Below are 19,213 nucleotides of genomic sequence, written 5' to 3'. Positions count from 1 at the left end.
GTTTAGCTAATATTCAACTCTGTGTGCACTGGGAGAAAAAAAGAAAGAAAAGAAGAAGAGGAAGAAGAAAGGAAATGACAGCGAGAGCACAAGTAAACCACTCGAATAAAAAAAAAACTAAACATTTAAAAAGCCCTCATCTTCTCCTCCAGAGCAATCTCATCACGGGATGTGCGAGTGCTGGCTGTGAGCGCAGATACAATAAATATGGAATTAATAAGTGTGGAGAAAGAGAAAAGCTGCATCTCGCAGGAAAGTCCCCCGTCTTTATGAGCGAGCATACGTGCGCCCCGGTGTGGGCAGAGGTCTAGACACAGGCAGCTTTAAAATATAAAAGCAAGGACTCTTGTAAAAGGGAGGATACAACCAATAAACACATCGCTACAGGGATGAGTGAGAGGAAGTCCTTTGCTCTTTCTTCCTGTCCATTTCTTTTTTGATTTGAGGGATCTCTTAATAGCAGGCTGACTGTTACGTCTTTCATCCCGGAGCTCCACCACCACCAGTGTCTCCACCGTCTCCGTGCACTGGGCCCCGGCGGGCCTCTTCGCCGGTGTCAGCAGCACCGGGCACCTTTTACACGCTCTGGTTAAAAAGCGGCCACATTTGTCGGCTGTTTGAGCAAAGAGAAGCGCTGAGGTTACTGCGGCACAAATACTCCAGTTAAAGCTCGGTATACAAGTCGTGTAAAAGCCGACATTGGTGTCTGGAGTTTCACCACAATGTGGGAGCCAGAAATGGAATCCACCTAAGCTCTGTTCCTTGGTCTGGTTTTTAATAGTTAAAATGACCATCGTCTCCACAGGCAGTCCTGTTAAAGTAGTCTATGAGAGAAGGTCACAAGGGCAGGAAGGGAAAACTATGGAGAGCATGTATATTGAAACATGGACTCCCGTCTCTTTCCTCTTGGGTCCACTGTATTAAATGTAGGAGGACACAGCTATGCAGGTGGGTGGTCGTGCTCAGCTTCACCGTGGTTCACGAGGAAAACGGTGGGAGAACTCCTCGCGACCGGCTGACCTGCAGTAATGTATACACAGGCTGGGGTCGCCACATGTGGTGGCCTGCCTGTTTAGACATCCTAATTAATACTCCGAACGTGCAAAACAACAGTTCTGGCTCACATGTTGCGAGGCTTGGCCAGTACGTACAGCCACTATTTTAATGGTGTGTGTGTGTGTGTGTGTGTGTGTGTGTGTGTGTGTGTGTGTGTGTGTGGACGCAAATGTCTTTAATGGGCAATTTCAAACAGCATGGGACCATGAATCATCTGGGCCTGTTTTTTAGAAGAAAAAAAACACCTGCCTTGCAACTGTCAAGGCTCTAATGGCAGTGGTTACTATATAAATCACAGTGAGCTGTAATTTTCAATATCTGAGAAATGATTACACTGAGCATCTGTCAGTGAATGCTGTTTTAATGACCGCGGCTGCACTTAGGACCCCGCTATAACCATTTCGCCATCTTGGCCTGCGACATTAAAGCGCCCCCTGAGCGATGTGGCGGTTGTTCGCTCTGTCAATCTGGGTTTTCATCACAGCTCTTAAGAATATCCAGGGGTCTGCTGACCCCGGGGCTCACATTTTAATATATTCTTTCTTCCATTGTTTTAAATCCCATCCGAGAGGGAGCTCAATCTGACCAGAACTGAGACAGAACATAGCATTCTCTCTCTCCAAAAACTTAGCGGACCATCACTTTATCCCCAAACGCAATCTTTAAAAAAAAGAGAAGGAAAAACATGAAATGCTAACTGGTTATGAATCAAAAGATCATTAAACAGATTTCGGATTAATATTCCGACCCCACGGCTGTTTCGGGTCAACACCAATTTTCATAGCTACGCTACAAACGAGAGTCCACAGTCGTGCAAGCTGCTCTGAGGGATTGTACCTCAGCACAGCAGTGCTTTGAGCCAAATACCACAGGCATGCTCATAATTCAATTCAATTCAATTCAGTTTATTTGTATAGCCCAATTTCACAAATTACAAATTTGTAGGATGGACAGATGCAATAGATGTTTAGAGTTAAAATACATTCAATGAATATGACAGAGTGTATGAATGATAATGATAATTATAATAGCAATTGTGATACGTTTTTAGATATTAGAGGGAATAATACATTTATGGCATTATGGAATGGTTGTTCCAGGGATCTGCAACAAACAGTTGTTTTCTAAAGTCTGCGACACCACAATATTTAATCCAAAATGGGATTTTGAAACAGCAGCTGAGGCTGATGGGAAAGTCCTTATTCTGCATGTTTTGGTCATAAACCAACGCATTTGAGATATTTAAATTCCGACCTGATATATGAAGTCAGAAGAACACTAAAATCATGAAAATTCAGGTGGACATTAATATTAATGGCAATCCAACCCGTGGATGTAGGAACGTTTGACGTAAAACCTCAAACATCAACCTTAAGGTGGCGCTGGGTGAAAGGTCAGGGGTCAGCAAGGGTTCATCCTCAGGGTACTATGAATGCCTCTATGCCGATCCATTTTATAGTTTTTGATATATCTGGGCATGGGCTAAAAAAAAAGAAGAGCCAATACTGAGGAAAGAAAACTGACAGGTACGTTCATGTTTTCCCCTCAACCCACAAACAAGAATATACTGTTATTAGAAATGCTCAGCATCGTTCAGAAAGCCATTCAGCGCAGATGCTTCTAGTTATCTTTTTAATGAAGTATGGACATTGCTCAGATATGCTGCGCAACAGCAGGGCTCCGAGATGAAGGAGATCAACCTGTCAACCTAGAAGAGCCTCCTCAGAGCTTCTTCTCAGCACTATCATAAACATAGTATTTATGTTATTGTCCTTGAGTGATTTGGCAGAAACCCTCAGAAGACAAGTAAACAGTCAGTGCAGTCCCAGGGTGCCTTTGTAGTTGACATACAGACCTAAGTAATGAAGAATTCGCTGGAATTTGATTCAAACTCGCTGGCTCCCAAGTTGATCACGTCTTTCATCTCTTCCATGAAGCACACAGTAACTATGCAGTTGAAGCACCACCATGTGCTCATCACACGGCTTGAACAATGAGTTATTTCATCATGCCAGACAATGTGCCGTCTCTTATAGAACAACAGTTCAACATCAAATGATTCTCATCAGATATTAAACTTAATATTCATTTTGCAACGGGTGACTTGAATTCCAGTTGGAGCAAAATGAAATGAGTCCGTCTTGGAGGACAGAATAAGGCAAAACCATCAACATTCAAAGACATTGATCAATGTAATCCCATTGACCGGCATCGTACACCATTGGCTTGGGAGCCGAAATGCCCAGACGGATGTCTTCAAACCTCTGGAGATGAAAATCTAATCTGTCTGCATGGCTCGATACATACTCGCGGTGAGATGGAGAACCTGCCTGAGTCATTTGGGTGAACTCACCCTTTTAATCGAAGGTTGGTAAATGTCTTCAACACATTTGTTGAAACTCTTCTAACATCCAGTGAGCAATTAATTAATCAAAGAAAAGGATACAAAGAATGCTGTATCTGTGGCAGAACTTTAATAAGCCCGTCCAATCCTTTCATTATCATGTGGCAACCTCCAGTTCTGAAGAGTGAAGCCAATGCAGATTAACTGGCCTTCTCTCTAATTGGCCATCATCTACTTCCCTCTTGATTCATTCCCTCAGTAAACATTGTAAACATTAGTTTATGGCTTCAGTCTCTAGACTAAAGTCACTTCCATTCAATGACTGCACAAAACCAAGATGGCAACGGTAAAATGCCAAACTCCAAACCGCAGACGACAAATTAATCACAACAACGACGTCCACTTCTTATATACAGTCTATGGTTCATAATCATCGTTTGGGGGAGTGGCTTTGGGGGGAGGCCTGAAGGGTAATGTTGCCGACGTGGCGACTTCCGTGCTCGATTGAGCCGGTGCTGCTGCTTCCAATGTCAAAGAGTTGGCAACACTGGGCTGTTTATTTTTTGTTTGCTTATTTCTCAATATTACCACCGCTGGCGTTTCCTACAGCTAATTAATCCCCTTCAGTGATTGCCAAACTTGACTTCTGTGCGTGTGCAGGCCTTCCTCTGGGACGTGCTTTCCCCTTTCTCTCCGTTGCCGGTTGTTCAGGGAGCGCCCTCTCCTCCTGTGCACATGGTCCATGTTAAGAGACATGAAACCGCTGAAGCGCTGGAACAATACCCCCTTTGCTTGGAGCTCACAGGTTCCTCTCGTCTTAAGCCCCCCCCCCTCCCCTAGCATTCACATCCACTGCCTCTACCAACAGTTTATTTTGCATTTGAACCAAGCAGTGATGTGTTAATCCCACTTGGTCCTTCTTTTCCTGAAAACGTGATAAAGCACAGCAAAACAAAAAATAACAACCTGATGTGACTCAATATTTTGGGGCAAACGAATATATGAGGCAGCGCTTGCTTTTTAATGGCCGGGCTCTGGTCTCAATCAGACACTGGACATCTGGATCGCATCTCCCTCGTTCTCCCCCCATAACAATCAGAAACACTGGAACCAGGCTCTCCACGGGACTAAATGTGGGCGCAACATGTCGTTAAGAGTCCAGAGAACTTCTCGGACTGGAGGTGTGTGTGTGTGTGTGTGTGTGTGTGTGTGTGTGTGTGTGTGTGTGTGTGTGTGTGTGAGATCCAGAATAGACCAAATCATACATTCCAGGCCATACCTTACTTTGAAACTCTGGAGGGGAACTCAGTTCCGATCAACACATGCCTTGACGTCTTTTCCTGGGTCAAAAATATCAGACTGCATGAAAGAAGGCAGCCATACTTGGTGTAAGGATTCTTGCTCAACTATATTCAGGGCTCTGAGAAATCAACATGAGGGATTTCATGTCGGATTGTAACAGCTACCGAAATCTGGATCCACACCTGGCGCTGCAGTCGAGCCAGAGAAGAGGGGAATGCTGAGCCCTACTTTAAGGATGCATGGACGGCGTACAGTTCCTATGTGCACGGCATTATAATTGACCGACTGCTTGCTAATCCCACCACGCTCTGACGAACCGATCCCGAGCCACCTCACTTATCACCGCTGGCTGCCTCTTTCCGACACTTTAATCACCTCTTTTTTTGTACACTTTTAGAGCTCGGCTAGTTGCTTTCCGTCTCCCCACACATCATTTTGGTGTGTGTCTGCAGCCCGCCGGGACCTCAGGGGTCATAAACATGTGATGGGGGGGGGGGGGGTGAAAGTTTGTTAGAGCGTTCGGCCCCACTCAGAGACACCTCAGAGCGAAGCGGGACTGTCGCGTCTGTTCGACAGCCATGCAGCCGGTGAGTTTATTTTTCGTTTGCTGGGTGTAAATATCCTGCATGGCAGGACCAGGAATGTGCCTCCCAGTGAGCCCCTCCGGCTGTTGCCGTGACATAATCACCCACACAGAGGAGACGGGCGCTCCATCACCGCGCTGCCTGATAACGGCTCTCCTTTTTCTCACACACTTTCTCCCGGCTGTTTGTCTTTTCAGTGCGACACATGTGGATGTGGACGTGTCAGTGCTGATTTACACGTCATACACGTGTGTCTCCCTCAGGATAAGAAGTCAGTGGTTTTGGGACCGAAAGTAGAACACAATGGAGGTGCTGTAAACACAGGAGCTGGGAGAAGCTGTTTTCATTCACGTTTTTATATGAGGAAGGAACCATATAAGAACCGTCGTGTGAGGGCACTTTCCCGTCCACCATGCTACTCCACGAGCAGCTACACACTACAGCATTGAGAGAGAACGAGCGAGAACGGAAACAAAGGGATGGCGAGGCCTCCTGCAGTCCTGTTATAACGACCTGACTTAACGTCGCTATGTGGCCTGCTTCTCTTCTCCTATTCATTTAAATAATTTACTGGAATGAGCCAGGTTTCAAACGAACCCAAGTCGCACCAGAAAAACCCGGCAGGTGATCCCAAAGTGCTCCTATTTGTTCAGATTCACAACTCGTAGATTTAGAACATGTGTGAAATGTCTTTACATGACAAAAAAGGACTGACATATTTTGCTGACATCAAGGCCACGGGCAGTAAAGCAGAATATTGGGAATAATGGAAGAGCTAACAGGGAGCATGACTCTTTGAACCTATCTCCCTCCAACTCTATATTCACCCACAGCGGTTATAGTAACACTGCATCATCTTCATCCCATCACTCCCCCGCTCACACTCATCTAAGGTGGTCTTGCACGTGTGGAATGTCAATATGCACGTATGGTGGTTCATACTTGAGCAATTGTGTCCCGAGCGTGCAATCATCATAACACTTCTTTATTTTTATTTTTATCCCGACTTGATGCATAGCTACGAAATCATAACAAACACAAATAATAATTTAAAATCGCACTGGCTGTCGCTGTAATTGCAGCGTCTGTAGAATTCAAAACCCCAACAAAGGCCCTGGAGAGGTTTCATTCTCTGTTTATTATTTGCCACTCTCCACGGCAACATCGTGTTATCAAACCTGAATAGTTCTCGCTACGAAAAAAATAATGCTGGGAAGGCAGGAGGCAAAGAGGACCGCCGCTGGGTGTGACTGATTTACAGTCCCAGCTGAGCTTCTTTATAGATTCTCTGAACACCCGAGTAAGATAAAACAGCAAATGTGGCAAATGAGACCAAGAACGCAAAAGCCCCGCCGCACTCCTTGGAATCTGTTTTTGCTTGAAGACAGAATACCAGCAGCGAGTGGAACACCGGCTACTGGAGTGAGATGACAAACAGTCCCTCTTGTGTTCTGCAGAGGAAGCGATGGTTACTGCAGACTCTGGACGGGACAAGATAAATCCATGTATAGATGGACACAGGCACTGTATCAGGTCACACCGCTCTTTTAGAGCATGTTCACACTTTTACAAGTTTTTATTTTTTTTGTCTTGTGGTTCACAATATTTTTTAAATGTGGCTCACATCGGATTCCAGTGTAAACCTGGTCATGAACTGACCTGCATTCGTAGATCACTATAGCATGGACGCAGCACACCGGAGATAACGAGGATGAAGGGAGGGGGGACACATTTCTAAATTAGGGCCTTTTGTTGAGCATTGGCCGCTGCCACTGTTTGAAGGTGTGTGTGTGGAAGAGGTGTCAGAGCGCAGGAGTGGCTCACGACAACCGTCATACAAGACGGCAAAAAAAATGCCAAACTCAACTCTTCAAAACGCTTCTCTTTTTTTTAATGCAATGGGTGATGTCACGACGATTACGTCCACTTCTTAAATACAGTCTGTGCTCACGAGACGCCGGAGCATGGCTCGGGTCTTGAGGAGTTGTAGCATCGACTCACCGACACACTGGACTGCCACATCCAGAGTGTCATGACGAAGATGTCTCTCGACCGGACGCTCGCTGACGTCACGCGAGGCTTTCAATGCTGACAGAGTATGCCAGGCAGACACACACTTCAGCCATTTTCAGACGTACTGTATTAAATAACTGAGTTAATGATCCGTTTTAATCTTAAATACATGGCCTCAAGAAGAATAACAGAATAAAAAGGCTGGCAATGTATTGACTACAATAACTCAGGTCTTTGAGATCTGGCAGCACAGAGTTATTTGATGTTGCTCTCATGCTTTGATAGATTACTTGAAATGTAATCAATTTAAGAGCGGTGGGATCGTGTAGCGCTGATGATGAAAGGAAATTAACATTCAGCATTTACTCTAGGTTTCAACATATGTACTGTATTATGAACAGTGTTATAAACAGTAACACACTTCGAGTGTTGTTTTAACCTTGACTGTTGCAGAGTACAAGCTGAGATGTCTGATTAATGCCGTTCCATTTTACAACCTTTATTTTATTTTCCACTGAGCATTCAAATGATTGCACAGGCTTTGTTTCTATCGAGACTTTCCTGTGAGCACAGCGAGGTTTCTGCAACAAACACAACGATGCAAGTGTTCGATAGAGTGCCAGTGAAGACATGTTCACTCTGAACTGCCAACTGACGGGATGGATGAGGAACACACAGGCAGACGGATTTACGACAAAATCAAAAGTATAATTAATTATTTAATTAGGAGAATTGTTTGAAGAAAAGGCTACTAGGCGAACATTAAACATATTTTCGCTCAATGAGCAAGTAAAGATTAAAAATCATGGGAGGGAGGATCTGTGAACTTGGAACACGTTTTGAACAACAACTTGTTAAGTGCCTTGAATTTGCCAAGAATTGGTTGCCAATTGCTCAAAATAGTCGGCAATGGCAACCTGGCAACCCTTTCCGTCGAGCCCTGATTTTGTGTTTCTCACTATATACAACAATAAAACTACCGTGGCTGCCAAAATCACTGGGTGCTGCCATAGTCTGTTAAAGTCCTTTACATGTTGGTATAAACTGCCAATTTTCCACAATAACCTTTTTACATATTTTGTGAAAACAAATAACTTGTTTGTTGACTCACTGCTAACAGATTCAACCCAACAGCAGCAATGAGTCAGGATTATGGCCCATCACACTTGGTCTTCAGTGGAATAAAACACTTCAGGATTGTATAAAAGTGCTAATTTGTATTGTTTAGTATTGCTTCACCTGAACACGAGGCTGAGAGAGAGCTATAGCATGACCTCAGCCTCAAGAGGCCATCTGCTCTCATTGAGGAATAGTTCAGATGTTTTGAAGTGAGAATGCATGAGGGACTCGGCCATAGTCAGTGTGTTGCTATGGTAGATTGGTGGTCGGCACGGTACAACCATAAACCGTGGATAAGAAGTCGACGTCTGCATTTTTTAAGCCTTAAGTTCGACCATTTAGCAGTCACCATTTTGGCTTTTTCCAACCGATGAACAGAAGTTACCGTATTTGGAAAACTGTCTAAGTTTCTGGTAGCTGCAGCGACTTGTCAATCACAGTAAGCCCAACCTAAAGCACACCCTGCTTTATGGTCCATCTGACTCTGAATGGACCATTATTTACTAAATGAACATCATGCTGTATTAAAGAAGACTTGAAACTAGAAATGTAGACTATAAACTTCATATGTTAACTGGGTAAATAAATATAAGAGAGAAGCAGTCATTTTCTTATCGACTTCATACAATCCTATTGCAACCAGAGCAGTCGCCCCCTGCTGGCCATTAGAGAGAATGCTAGTTTTAAGACACTTCCACTTTGGCTTCACTCGTCAGGACTGGAGGTTGCATTCACAGACGATGAACGAGTGCCTCATACAAGCCCACTTCAAAACACCTGAACTATCTCTTTATTGCATAGAACTAGAATTACCACCTTGTGGTTTTTGCCTTCGCCAACCAGTCTAGTTGCCGTCTGTCCAAAATGTCATCACATCATCATTTTATCCTATTTGATATTTGTGTGAAATTGTCATGATTGGAATTATTATTATCAAAGTTAAGGCCCAAACTTGTTTGGTGGGGTCAGAGTGACCCGAGACCTTTAAAAACTAATCAGCTCATCCTTGACTCCAAGTGGACGTTTGTGCCAAATTTGAAGAAATCCACTCACAGCGTTTCTGAGCGAGACCACAGTGACGTTGACCTTTAACCTCCAAAATCATTTGATGAATTCACTTCAAGATCAAGTGAAAAGCAACTTCAAATGTACATGTATCCGTTTGACAGGAAGGCAGATCGAGTATTGAGCCCACTTACTCTCTCTCCTTCTCCGTGAGTCGGTCAGTGATGGTGTCCTTGATGGAGGAGCGGGAACCCTTGTGGATCACCGGATACCGAAGAGGGATCTGCAGGAAGCACGAGATCATCAGGACCAGGTGCGACGTGTAACCCAGGGCGACCGCCAGGCTCCCATCATCCTTTGCTGCGGGGGACAGAGCAAAAAGAGAGGAACCGGTTATTGAACATCAGATAAGAGTCGCCCAGCAGGTGAACTGCATCACCGAAGCCTCCAAGGCTATAATCCAATGCAGATTAAATTAAAAACAGCATTACCTTCTCACACCAACAACTTCAAAGCAGTCAGAGATATCTCACAAAAATGTTGTTTACATACACCAAGTCCACATCTTGAGAATCACAAGCAAAAAATTTACAAACAAACATCCAATCCAAGATAGCTTGGCAACAGAGTATCCACAGGAAGAGGAGCTGTTGCATTCATGTGTTGTGAAAGAGATACAACATTCGGCACGGCACACAAAGTACCCCAACAAAAGAAAACAGCGGTTGCAGTGGGATACCCAACATCTCTCTGATATGTGCTCAGAAAGCGAAAGCATCACGTATAAATATTCCCTCTGAGCCCGAGTAACTGGAGTGGAAAACTAAACCGGCAAACCACCACGCTTTAAGTCAAAGGAATGGGTTCAAGACAACAAACAACACTCTTCAACAGCGGCTGCTCGAGGCAAAGGCTTAAAATCATCGTGGTTTTCATCTTAATGCATTAAAATAATAGACTGTGGCAATAGTGAGAGGTGTAACTGTCTTTTCACACATGGCCTCTGATTTCCCTCCTTGCATTTTCTTGTCCACAGCACCAACAAAACAAACAAGATAAAACACAATGGAGTGAACAGCTTCTCGTGCCTCTGGTGCTTTTGGATAATGCTAAACTCTAACATGTCAAGTAAAGGACACCTTAGGGTGCAAGTGGAGACGGCTGGTATCTTGTCAGGCTGAGCTGACAAGGGAAGCTTAGTTAAATGTAAAAACCCTGAAGGGGCTCAGTGGAGTGATGCTCTGCTCCACTTCGACCCCCAGCGGGATTAGGACTGCAACTAACCCTGAACCTGGTCTCTAATTTGGAACATCCTCCTCCTGTGGGCGGGTCTAGACATGATCAGGCTGTTTCCTGGGGTATACCTCACACCAACGATAGCAGGGGGTTAAAATGAAGAGGGTAAAACACATGCTTCTCCTTCCTTTCTTTCTTAAAAAAGGGATCTGCCTGTTCCACTGCCCTTTGCAAGATGCCCTGATGTTAGAGGGTGAATATTAATGGCTCCTCTAGAATGCACAAAACAACAAGCCACCTGACCGGGAGGGCAAAGGTAGTTAGCCGTGAATGCATTAGGATGTTCTCTGTTAGGCCTTTCATCCTCCGCCACAGCACATGCTCGGTGGTTCTACTCACTGCCAGGGGTCCACCTACGCAGGACCGGGAGGCAAAGGCAGACGCAGGCCTCCGCCTTATGGGAACGAGCGATTGCTGCGAACATAAAATGGGCTGGCTGTCACTGCTGCCTGCTCCGCTGTGCTGCTGAAATATGCTGCAACAGGTGGACTGCAGCAGTATGGTAGTCGGGAGTGGTATTTTTTTTTGAGTTATGGGCTTCAGAGGCCCGCCGAGTCTCACCAGCTGTGAGAAAGGAGAGCTGGAGAATGCCGAGGAGACAGTGGCGACTGTGTTCTCGGTGTCAGACAAGTGCTGCAGACCGAAAGCTCACCAGTCGTTGGCCATTCCATCCCGGCTATTAAGAAGTCATGAAGTCTTCACCTCGCTGTGACAGCAAACCCCATTTCTCCGGTTGCATCCAGCGTGAACCTCACTCTAACCTGCCAAATGTGGCAACAAGGGTTTTGTGGCCTAAAGCCCAACGTCTCTGATATTACATTGAGTGTTTATTGCGGCGGTGTGTCTCTCGGGGCGGAGGGACCCGTTACAGAAGTATCTCGAGACGGCTCCTGGGTCAGAGTCCACGAGCAGATCAGAAAGGCTAAGAGAATGCACCAGAATAATGCATATTATGAAATAATGATTTTTTTCTAATCATCGGCGTATCCACTCGGGTTGTTTTTGTTGCGCAAATTGACAATTCACATTAAATCAGGTGGAGAGAAATGTTCCTTCCGTCAGGAGGAGAACGACAAAACGCACAAGCAGAAATACGTGGGTGTGCGTGCCTGTTCATTTGAATTCAAAGACAGTCTTTGCCGCAGGAAAGTGATTACACAGGTGTTCAATCATCACCATCTCATCCCACACACAGTATCGGTTGTTAGGTGGGTCTACTTTGGCTAGTTCTGGCCAATAAAAAAAAGTTAAGAGCAATGTCAACCTTTCCCTGCTAGTAAAACTAGTGATATTTACAATTATGTTATTATGTCTTTTATGCATTGAAATGGCACACTGTGCCAGTGATTATAAAATTATGACATTTATGCACGTTGAAGACTGTAATACCGTAGCACAATAATGCCAAATTGCTACGTATAGTTGCCAACGTTATGATCTCATAGATGCTGTATGTCTGAGATCATCGGCCTTCAGACGGGGTTCTATTCATCAAACATTTACAGAGAACCCTCGAGCGTTAAAGCTAAGGCCAAACATTTCTTCTGCATGCCTTACCACAGCGCGTCCTCCTGTAACCCTGAAACACACACGCAGCCACATAACACATTACCTTGAAAGTCTTCGGAGTTGGGCAGCTTCACTCCGCAGATGACATAATCCGACTGATTGGCCTGCGGGTATAAATAAGAGGTTTGCTTTAAAGACGAGATGAAAACCTGGTGTGAAGGAGACACTCGTTTTAAATCGTTCCCTCATTGTCCAGTGGTGTCGGCATAGGAACCGTTTGCTTTGTAGGCAAAAGAGAGCGACTGTAGTGTTGATCACGTTAAACAGATAGGTGATAATTCAAAAGACATAACACGCAGAATTAGACATCCCTTTGGAAAGGATCTGCGCCCTTGCTGCCCGATCAAAGCCTCGCTTCTGTCAGCAGATAATCATTTGCAGTTGCCTCGTCAACAAATGTGTTGTGCAGCAGGGACCCGCCGGGTGGAACTCACCACGTCGATGGGGTAGATGTAGGAGAGCTCAGAGAGGAGCTGACGGCAGCGGAACGTGAGCTGGGCGTTGGACTTGAGGAACTGCTCTCTGTGGAGACAAACGCCGGACACAATGAGAAGCTGCCGGCTGGCTGAGTCACGAGTGGAGGACGCTTGGAGAGCAGAGATGAGATGGTAGGGGAAGGAGCGGAGGTGATGGAAGGGAGGACGCAGTGCTGCTGTGACAATATAAAGGATTCATCGCACACAGAGAGGATAGTCGATTCATGCAGCACAACGACGTGTGACAGCAGGTTCATGTTGGTCATTGGCTGTATGAGAGCTGACTGATCATTTAGGGCAATTTACTGTAATCATTTTATTTTTAAGCCAATATATATTACACTTTCCATTTTAAACAAAGCTGAACATTACCCGACATACAACCTCTCAAAAGAGAAAAGAAAAAGAAAGAAAACACCCTGTTCCAGTGCAACACAAGTCCACCGTGGTACACAACTCGGATCTCTAGGCGATAAAATGACACTGTACAGTATTGTGTAAGAGTCCCACTTGCTTTCACATTTCTTGTCTGACAAGTTATAGAGGGCCGGTGTGCTGCTGCAAACGGCTCGCGTGTCGACTGTGTTGTCCAAACACGACGGAACACAAAAGGTGTTTATAACTGATTTATGCCGCCGCACTCGAGGGCGTGGTGAAGAGATGTCCGTCACAAAGATATCCGTCAATATAGAGACGTCACGATGCCATAATCCCCTTTTCTACACCATTTTTGAATCGGCCAATACCGATCTGATACCTAAAATAAAAAAGTTAAAACAGGTCTATTCGTTCAAGATGGAAAAAAACCTACATTTGACAAGATTTGAACACATCATGATAACGTCATAATTTACCTTTGCTCAATACAAATTTCTACGGACTACAGCTTGAAAGCATCATCATGGATCAGGTGTGCAGTACTAGTTTGCACATGTGCCGACTGGGCAGGATGTACGGACCCGATCCAGACTTTGAATCTGTTGTGCATGTGCTTCAAACGGTCCCGTTAGAAGTCTCCTCACAGCCAACCGTACTGTAATATGCGGCGAGTGCTGGAGATTTAAAGGCTACGGCTGTGAAGGTGACCTTCTATGGGAAACAAGACCGTGCATGTACAATTAGTCTCGCTATCGAGCCGTGTGAAACCCATTCCAGACGTAAAACATCCATTCAATTTCTGCAGAAAAAAATAAAAAAACAAATTAATATTTAATACAACATGGCTCTTTCAGGATTAATGCACATCTATTCCTGGGACCTCTTATGTCTGAGAAACACAGACGATCGGCTGCTTTGTATAAAATGTTTGTGGGTGTCCTCTCCAGAACCAACAGTCCATCCTCTCATGCAGATGAAGGAGGATTTCTTTGGGGGGGGGGGGGAGGGGGAATGGTTATCGAATGTGACGCACCCATCCATGCTTCTCGCCTTACACTTGAATCTCCTACTCGGCTTTGCCTTGGGTTAGCAGCCTCTTGTCATTTCCTTTCCCGGTGTTCGACCGCCCCACGAAAGAGGAGACAGATTGGTGTGTAATGATCGCTTGATCTGAAACCCTTCATCTGTCTGGCAGACTTTGCCCCGTCTAATTGGTTAAGCCCGAGGTGCAAGCCCCTCACAAACCCTTTTCCTAAAACATGTGAAAAACATGTCCGCCCCGCTCCCCCTCGTAATGTATAGTGACAAACAAAAGGCTTTGTGTTCATCACCATGTTCCCTGGCCAAAGTAGGCAAATACACATATGCTGGCACGTCACCAACAATTCTTAAATTAAGTGAAAGTACCACGATGACCTTCTAAAAAAAATACTCCATGAGAAGTCAAAGTCATAAGTACATAAGTATTGTCGGCTAAATGTATGGAAAGGAGAGACGAGAATACTGATTGAGAAGCATAACACATTTTCATTTTCAAGTGAAAATACTCATTTTGTAGGAAAATGTGTGTCACACCAGTGCAACGATGCAGCAACGCAGAAGGAGCGTATCGCGGTTGAAGCTAGTCAAGGTGGAGCTACAGTAGTTTTGATTACTACTCATGCAGTTAGGTTGTTTAGTCTCTTGGGCCCAATCTAGGGGTCGGGCTACATCAACCTGCCACTGTGACCTTTCACCCTTTATATGGCAGGTGCCAACTTCCCTCCCTGTCTGTATTCACTTTTGTGACCATTTAGATTGGTTTTGAAGGCGTTAAATACCAGATTGGGAGCATTTCTATTGCCTCTCATCAAGGGGGCGGAGCCGGCGACTCAAAGCTAACTGTGTTCACAACACTTGCAACGGCAACAGTGCTGACAGAGCCAACAGTGTTTACCTGAGGGGGAACCGGAGGGAGGGCGCTACCCGTATGCGAGTAGTGCAGAGCGGCTGCCGCCAGCTGGCACGCTCACGGGCACTAAAATGCACTAATACGAAGTTCAGGCTACAGCGCACACAGGGGAGTGGCTTCTCTGATCAGATGGACATTACACCTCTATATCTTTACATAGGCAAGAGCGGTTTGCTGCTATATTAATGCTCTGAGTATCCAATTTAGTACCTATAATGACATTTTGGATAGTTGTTCCACTTTTGACCTTGCACTGTTCTCTAAATGAAACCGTCTGGGATGTTTAGAGGGGAAATATTTGGTGGATCTGACGACAACTCTTTGACCTCTGGAACATGACAAGGGGCCCCACACCGCTTTAATGAAAAGGTTCTCAGGCCAGGTGAGGCTGGGTATCACTGACTTAACCTTTAACCTAACACTGTATTTCATAAGCTTATCATGCGTTTTTACAGGTAATGTTAATCAGCAAAAGGACAACATTTCCTCTGAAACGTATTGGAATGAAGTAGCATCACAGCGGTAGAGTAAAAAATGTTAATAAAAAAAAGTTGCAATACAGGTGAGCAAATGGGAGCTGGTTTAACACCTCGATTTGGCTTCTGGGATCTAGAATTGCAAAGTAAGGTCCTGTGATGATTTTTCTTTTAACCCTCCTGTTACCTTAGGGTCAATTTGACCCCATTAAATGTTTAACCCTCCTGTTACCTTTATATTTACTGACATATTTTACCCGTGGGGTCAATTTGACCCCAGCAATTAAAACCTCCAGAAAATTAGTAGAATTAATATTGTTTTCCAAGTTTAAGTGTGAGGTACTTTATGTTTGTTTGTTGACTACCTAAATAGCCCTTTAAATATATTAAAAAGTTGATATTTCTTATATGTTTGACAGTGAAAAACAGCCTGGGGTCAAATTGACCCGAAAGAACACCGACATTAAACATTGAATGGGGTCAAATTGACCCTAAAGGTAACAGGAGGGTTAAAGCACACTGAACAACTTAAGTTACGATGGCTTTGCCTTTTAGTCCCAATGTTGTGAAATAGCAGATGTGAAATATTAAACAGGAATGTGGAAAGGCTAAAAAAAAAAAAGATTGCATGCTCAGCATAACTTTTCCCTTGCTAAAGTACAAAAAGTTAAGTTAAAAAGAAACATGTCCATGAAAAAACATCGACGACACAGATATTTCCAAAGAATGGATGTTAGGCAGATGCACGAGTGTCGGTGTTAATTTCCTGTTTGCTGGGTCTCTTGGCCCCTGCTGGCCTTCCTGGGGCTCTGGTTTACCCTCTGCGACTGCCAGGTACCTCTCAGACAAACAGAGCTGTATCCAGGGCCGGCACCCGCCGAACACGTCTCCCCACAGGCCAAGGCAAACACAGGCCAACGTGATTTTTAGCACAATGTGCAAACTCTCCGTTGAGAACACATAAATAGGCAGTGCCAGCCGCGAACACATCGCCTTGTTTTGAAAGAACGCGGTGGGAGGCGGGGAGCAGGGTGTAGTCCCATCGCAATTCGGTGGGATTGAGCAACACATCGGGTCACATCTGGGCAATGTCTGACGGGGATAAATGTATTTAAAAAGTGTGTTTTTTGTGCAGACATAAAGCAGTAGCTATAGTTACAGGTTCACACAAACCTCTTGGCAGTGCATTCCTTCTGCAGCTTGGTTAAGGATTCTTTCTCCTCCTTCAGACCCTCCTGCTCAGCGGAGAACCCTTCCTCTGAAAGAGACAGAAAGAAAAAAAAAAATAGAGGACATTATCGTGTGTGTGTGTGTGTGTGTGTGTGTGTTCTGCTTCATCTGAACAGCCAGGTGGGCTAGTGTTTGGTTGGCTGCCATCCACTGTTCAATTTAAGCAAGCTCAAGCAGCCAAAACCATTTCCTTTTGACAGCACATAAAAACCGACCAACACAAGTATGCAAATTACAGGATTTGTCACAGTGTAAATACAGAGCTGGGCAAAAAAATAAAATCCGACAGATAAGGGGCAGTGATGACACAGCTTATTGAAGTTGTGTAACTGCAGTATTGGCAAGTCACAATAACTCAGTGTGAACTGGATAGAAGTATAATCTACTGAATTCTCCTCTGATCTGTGCTCGTTCAGCCTCGCATCTACAACTACAATATGACAAAATCAGTCAAAAATAATTTGGTTATTAAAATTGTAGCACGTCATTTAATTTTGAAATGTCTAATGGGTTCTGCTTTGCAGCAATTATTACATACGATGCCCAATCCTGGAAAGTAGGTTGACAACGCAGTGATTCAGAACAACCAAACCAGGCGTGAGCTCAACACGTTCTCCTGCATGTTTCCATAGAAGGTTTGCCAGAGTTGTCTGAATCTGAAAAGGGAAAAAAGCATATGGAACACTGTCTGTGCCTTGTGATAATTATTAAAACATAAGGGTCAGGTGCAACAGCTACAGGACGGCGGGTGCTGTATCAGATGGAATGGTGGTGAAGAGAGAGCGAAGCTCTTCATGCCAAAAATCACATATGCTTTATGCTCAGACTGTGAATATAAACATCGGTAATGAGGTTTCTCCCCGAGGTGGCTGGCCTCGCTCATAACGACCAGGGAAAGATTGTGGGGCCATCGTGTTGCATTGTGGGTAAAGAAAAAAGGCAACATCTCAGGTGCTGCTGCATCGACTTTGATTGTTTTTCCTCTTTCAAAAGGTTCTCAATACAGTGCAACACGTAGCAGTGCAGAGCTAGTCCACAAGCTAGCTAGCTAACAGACACTGAAATGTGTGGCCGGCCCGGCAACTATGTCAACAGCACTTGGATAACAACACGGAGGGCGTGTGACTTTAAGTAGACATGAGAACGGTTGTTTGGTGCTCTATTAATGTTCAGAAACCCTCACATACAACTTTTAAACGATCCACTGTGAGACCCAGAATGTTACACCAGTACAAGACACATTTACAGATAATAATAGAAGGGATTCTGATGAAAATTAGTGTGTGCTTTATATATATATATATCTACATATAGCACACACTAATTTTCATTCCCCATTAGGCAACAGTATTACAGGTAGCCCTCTCTATATTTCCTGATCTTTTGAGGCCAGAGCTGTAATGAAATCTGGAAATGAAACTGAAGTTTTATTCATGCATGTAAGCACTAGCTATGGTCTGCATTCCTCTATCCAAAATAGAAAAGAAACCCTTAAATCGTGTTAGTGCTGGGAATCGACTATCAAAGAGATGGAGGTGATGACAGCAGCTGGCAGAACAGCGAGAATAAGACGATCAAATCACATCTGTAATCAGATCACAGGACCTGCTTTTGAAAATCACATACTTTCTCACATCCAGGCCGCTCACACTGACCCCATGAGGGTTGAAGAGATACCTTCCTTAACCCTCCAGAGGGAGGAAGAAAATAAAGGTACTCAGCGGTATCCCCATCAGATTAGAATGGAAGACAGATAGACAGAGATCAGACGGGCCATTCCCTGTCGTGAGGGACGACATGAAAACATATCTTAACACCGACTGTGTGGGCCTGAACGGCCCTGTGTTGCTTTCATGTAACGCCCCAGCTGTGTCCTATCTCCTCTATCCGTCCCCTGATCCTTTCATCCCTCTAAGCTGTTCCAGTCGCCCTCACGGTACGGACAGACAAACTGCAGCGTCTGATACGATAGGGCACACGCGGCGTTCTGGCCACACGCTATGTGAATATCATATTCTATATGAAACATGATCCAAAATGAGCTTCAAAATGCTACAATGCTGTCCCAACCTGTCGGTAAATCAGATGTTGAAAAATGACAAAGCAACAAGAAAGAAAGAAAGAAATGTCAAAGAAATGTACACTTTCATTTATCCACGTGGGGTAATTCTCCCCTGCATTTGAGCCATCCTTAAGGAGCAGGGGGCTGCAGTGAAGCACCCCGGGGTGGGATGTAATGTACGGTCCTCTGGCTGCAGGCGGACGGCTTTGTGGGATTCGAAAGGAAATCGAGCTGCAGATTGGACGACCACTCTGCTGGTTTGAAGGTTTGCTCAAACTGGCCGACCTTTGTGACCTCTTGGGGTGTTTCTGGACTGGGTGAAGAGTCCCCGAGAACATTCAAATTGGCACAC

General features: G+C 44.7%; 1 protein-coding gene across 1 annotated transcript in view; it reads right to left on the bottom strand.

Annotated features, from left to right (window-relative positions):
• The window catches only part of uvrag (UV radiation resistance associated gene), an 84,337-nt gene that overhangs the window by 41,541 nt on the left and 23,583 nt on the right, over positions 1 to 19,213 (bottom strand). The window contains exons 9-12 of the mRNA XM_056443074.1: positions 16,743 to 16,827; positions 12,723 to 12,810; positions 12,332 to 12,392; positions 9,618 to 9,783 (exon numbers count right to left, since the gene is read on the bottom strand). Of these exons, the coding sequence (XP_056299049.1) occupies positions 9,618 to 9,783; positions 12,332 to 12,392; positions 12,723 to 12,810; positions 16,743 to 16,827 (400 nt within the window). The remainder of the gene's footprint in view (positions 1 to 9,617; positions 9,784 to 12,331; positions 12,393 to 12,722; positions 12,811 to 16,742; positions 16,828 to 19,213) is intronic.

Source organism: Pseudoliparis swirei, chromosome 3, assembly GCF_029220125.1.
Source record: "Pseudoliparis swirei isolate HS2019 ecotype Mariana Trench chromosome 3, NWPU_hadal_v1, whole genome shotgun sequence".
In the NCBI taxonomy this organism is placed as follows: Eukaryota; Metazoa; Chordata; class Actinopteri; order Perciformes; family Liparidae; genus Pseudoliparis; species Pseudoliparis swirei.
Note: the sequence above shows the minus strand (reverse complement) of the source record. Positions and strands in the feature narration are given on the sequence as shown.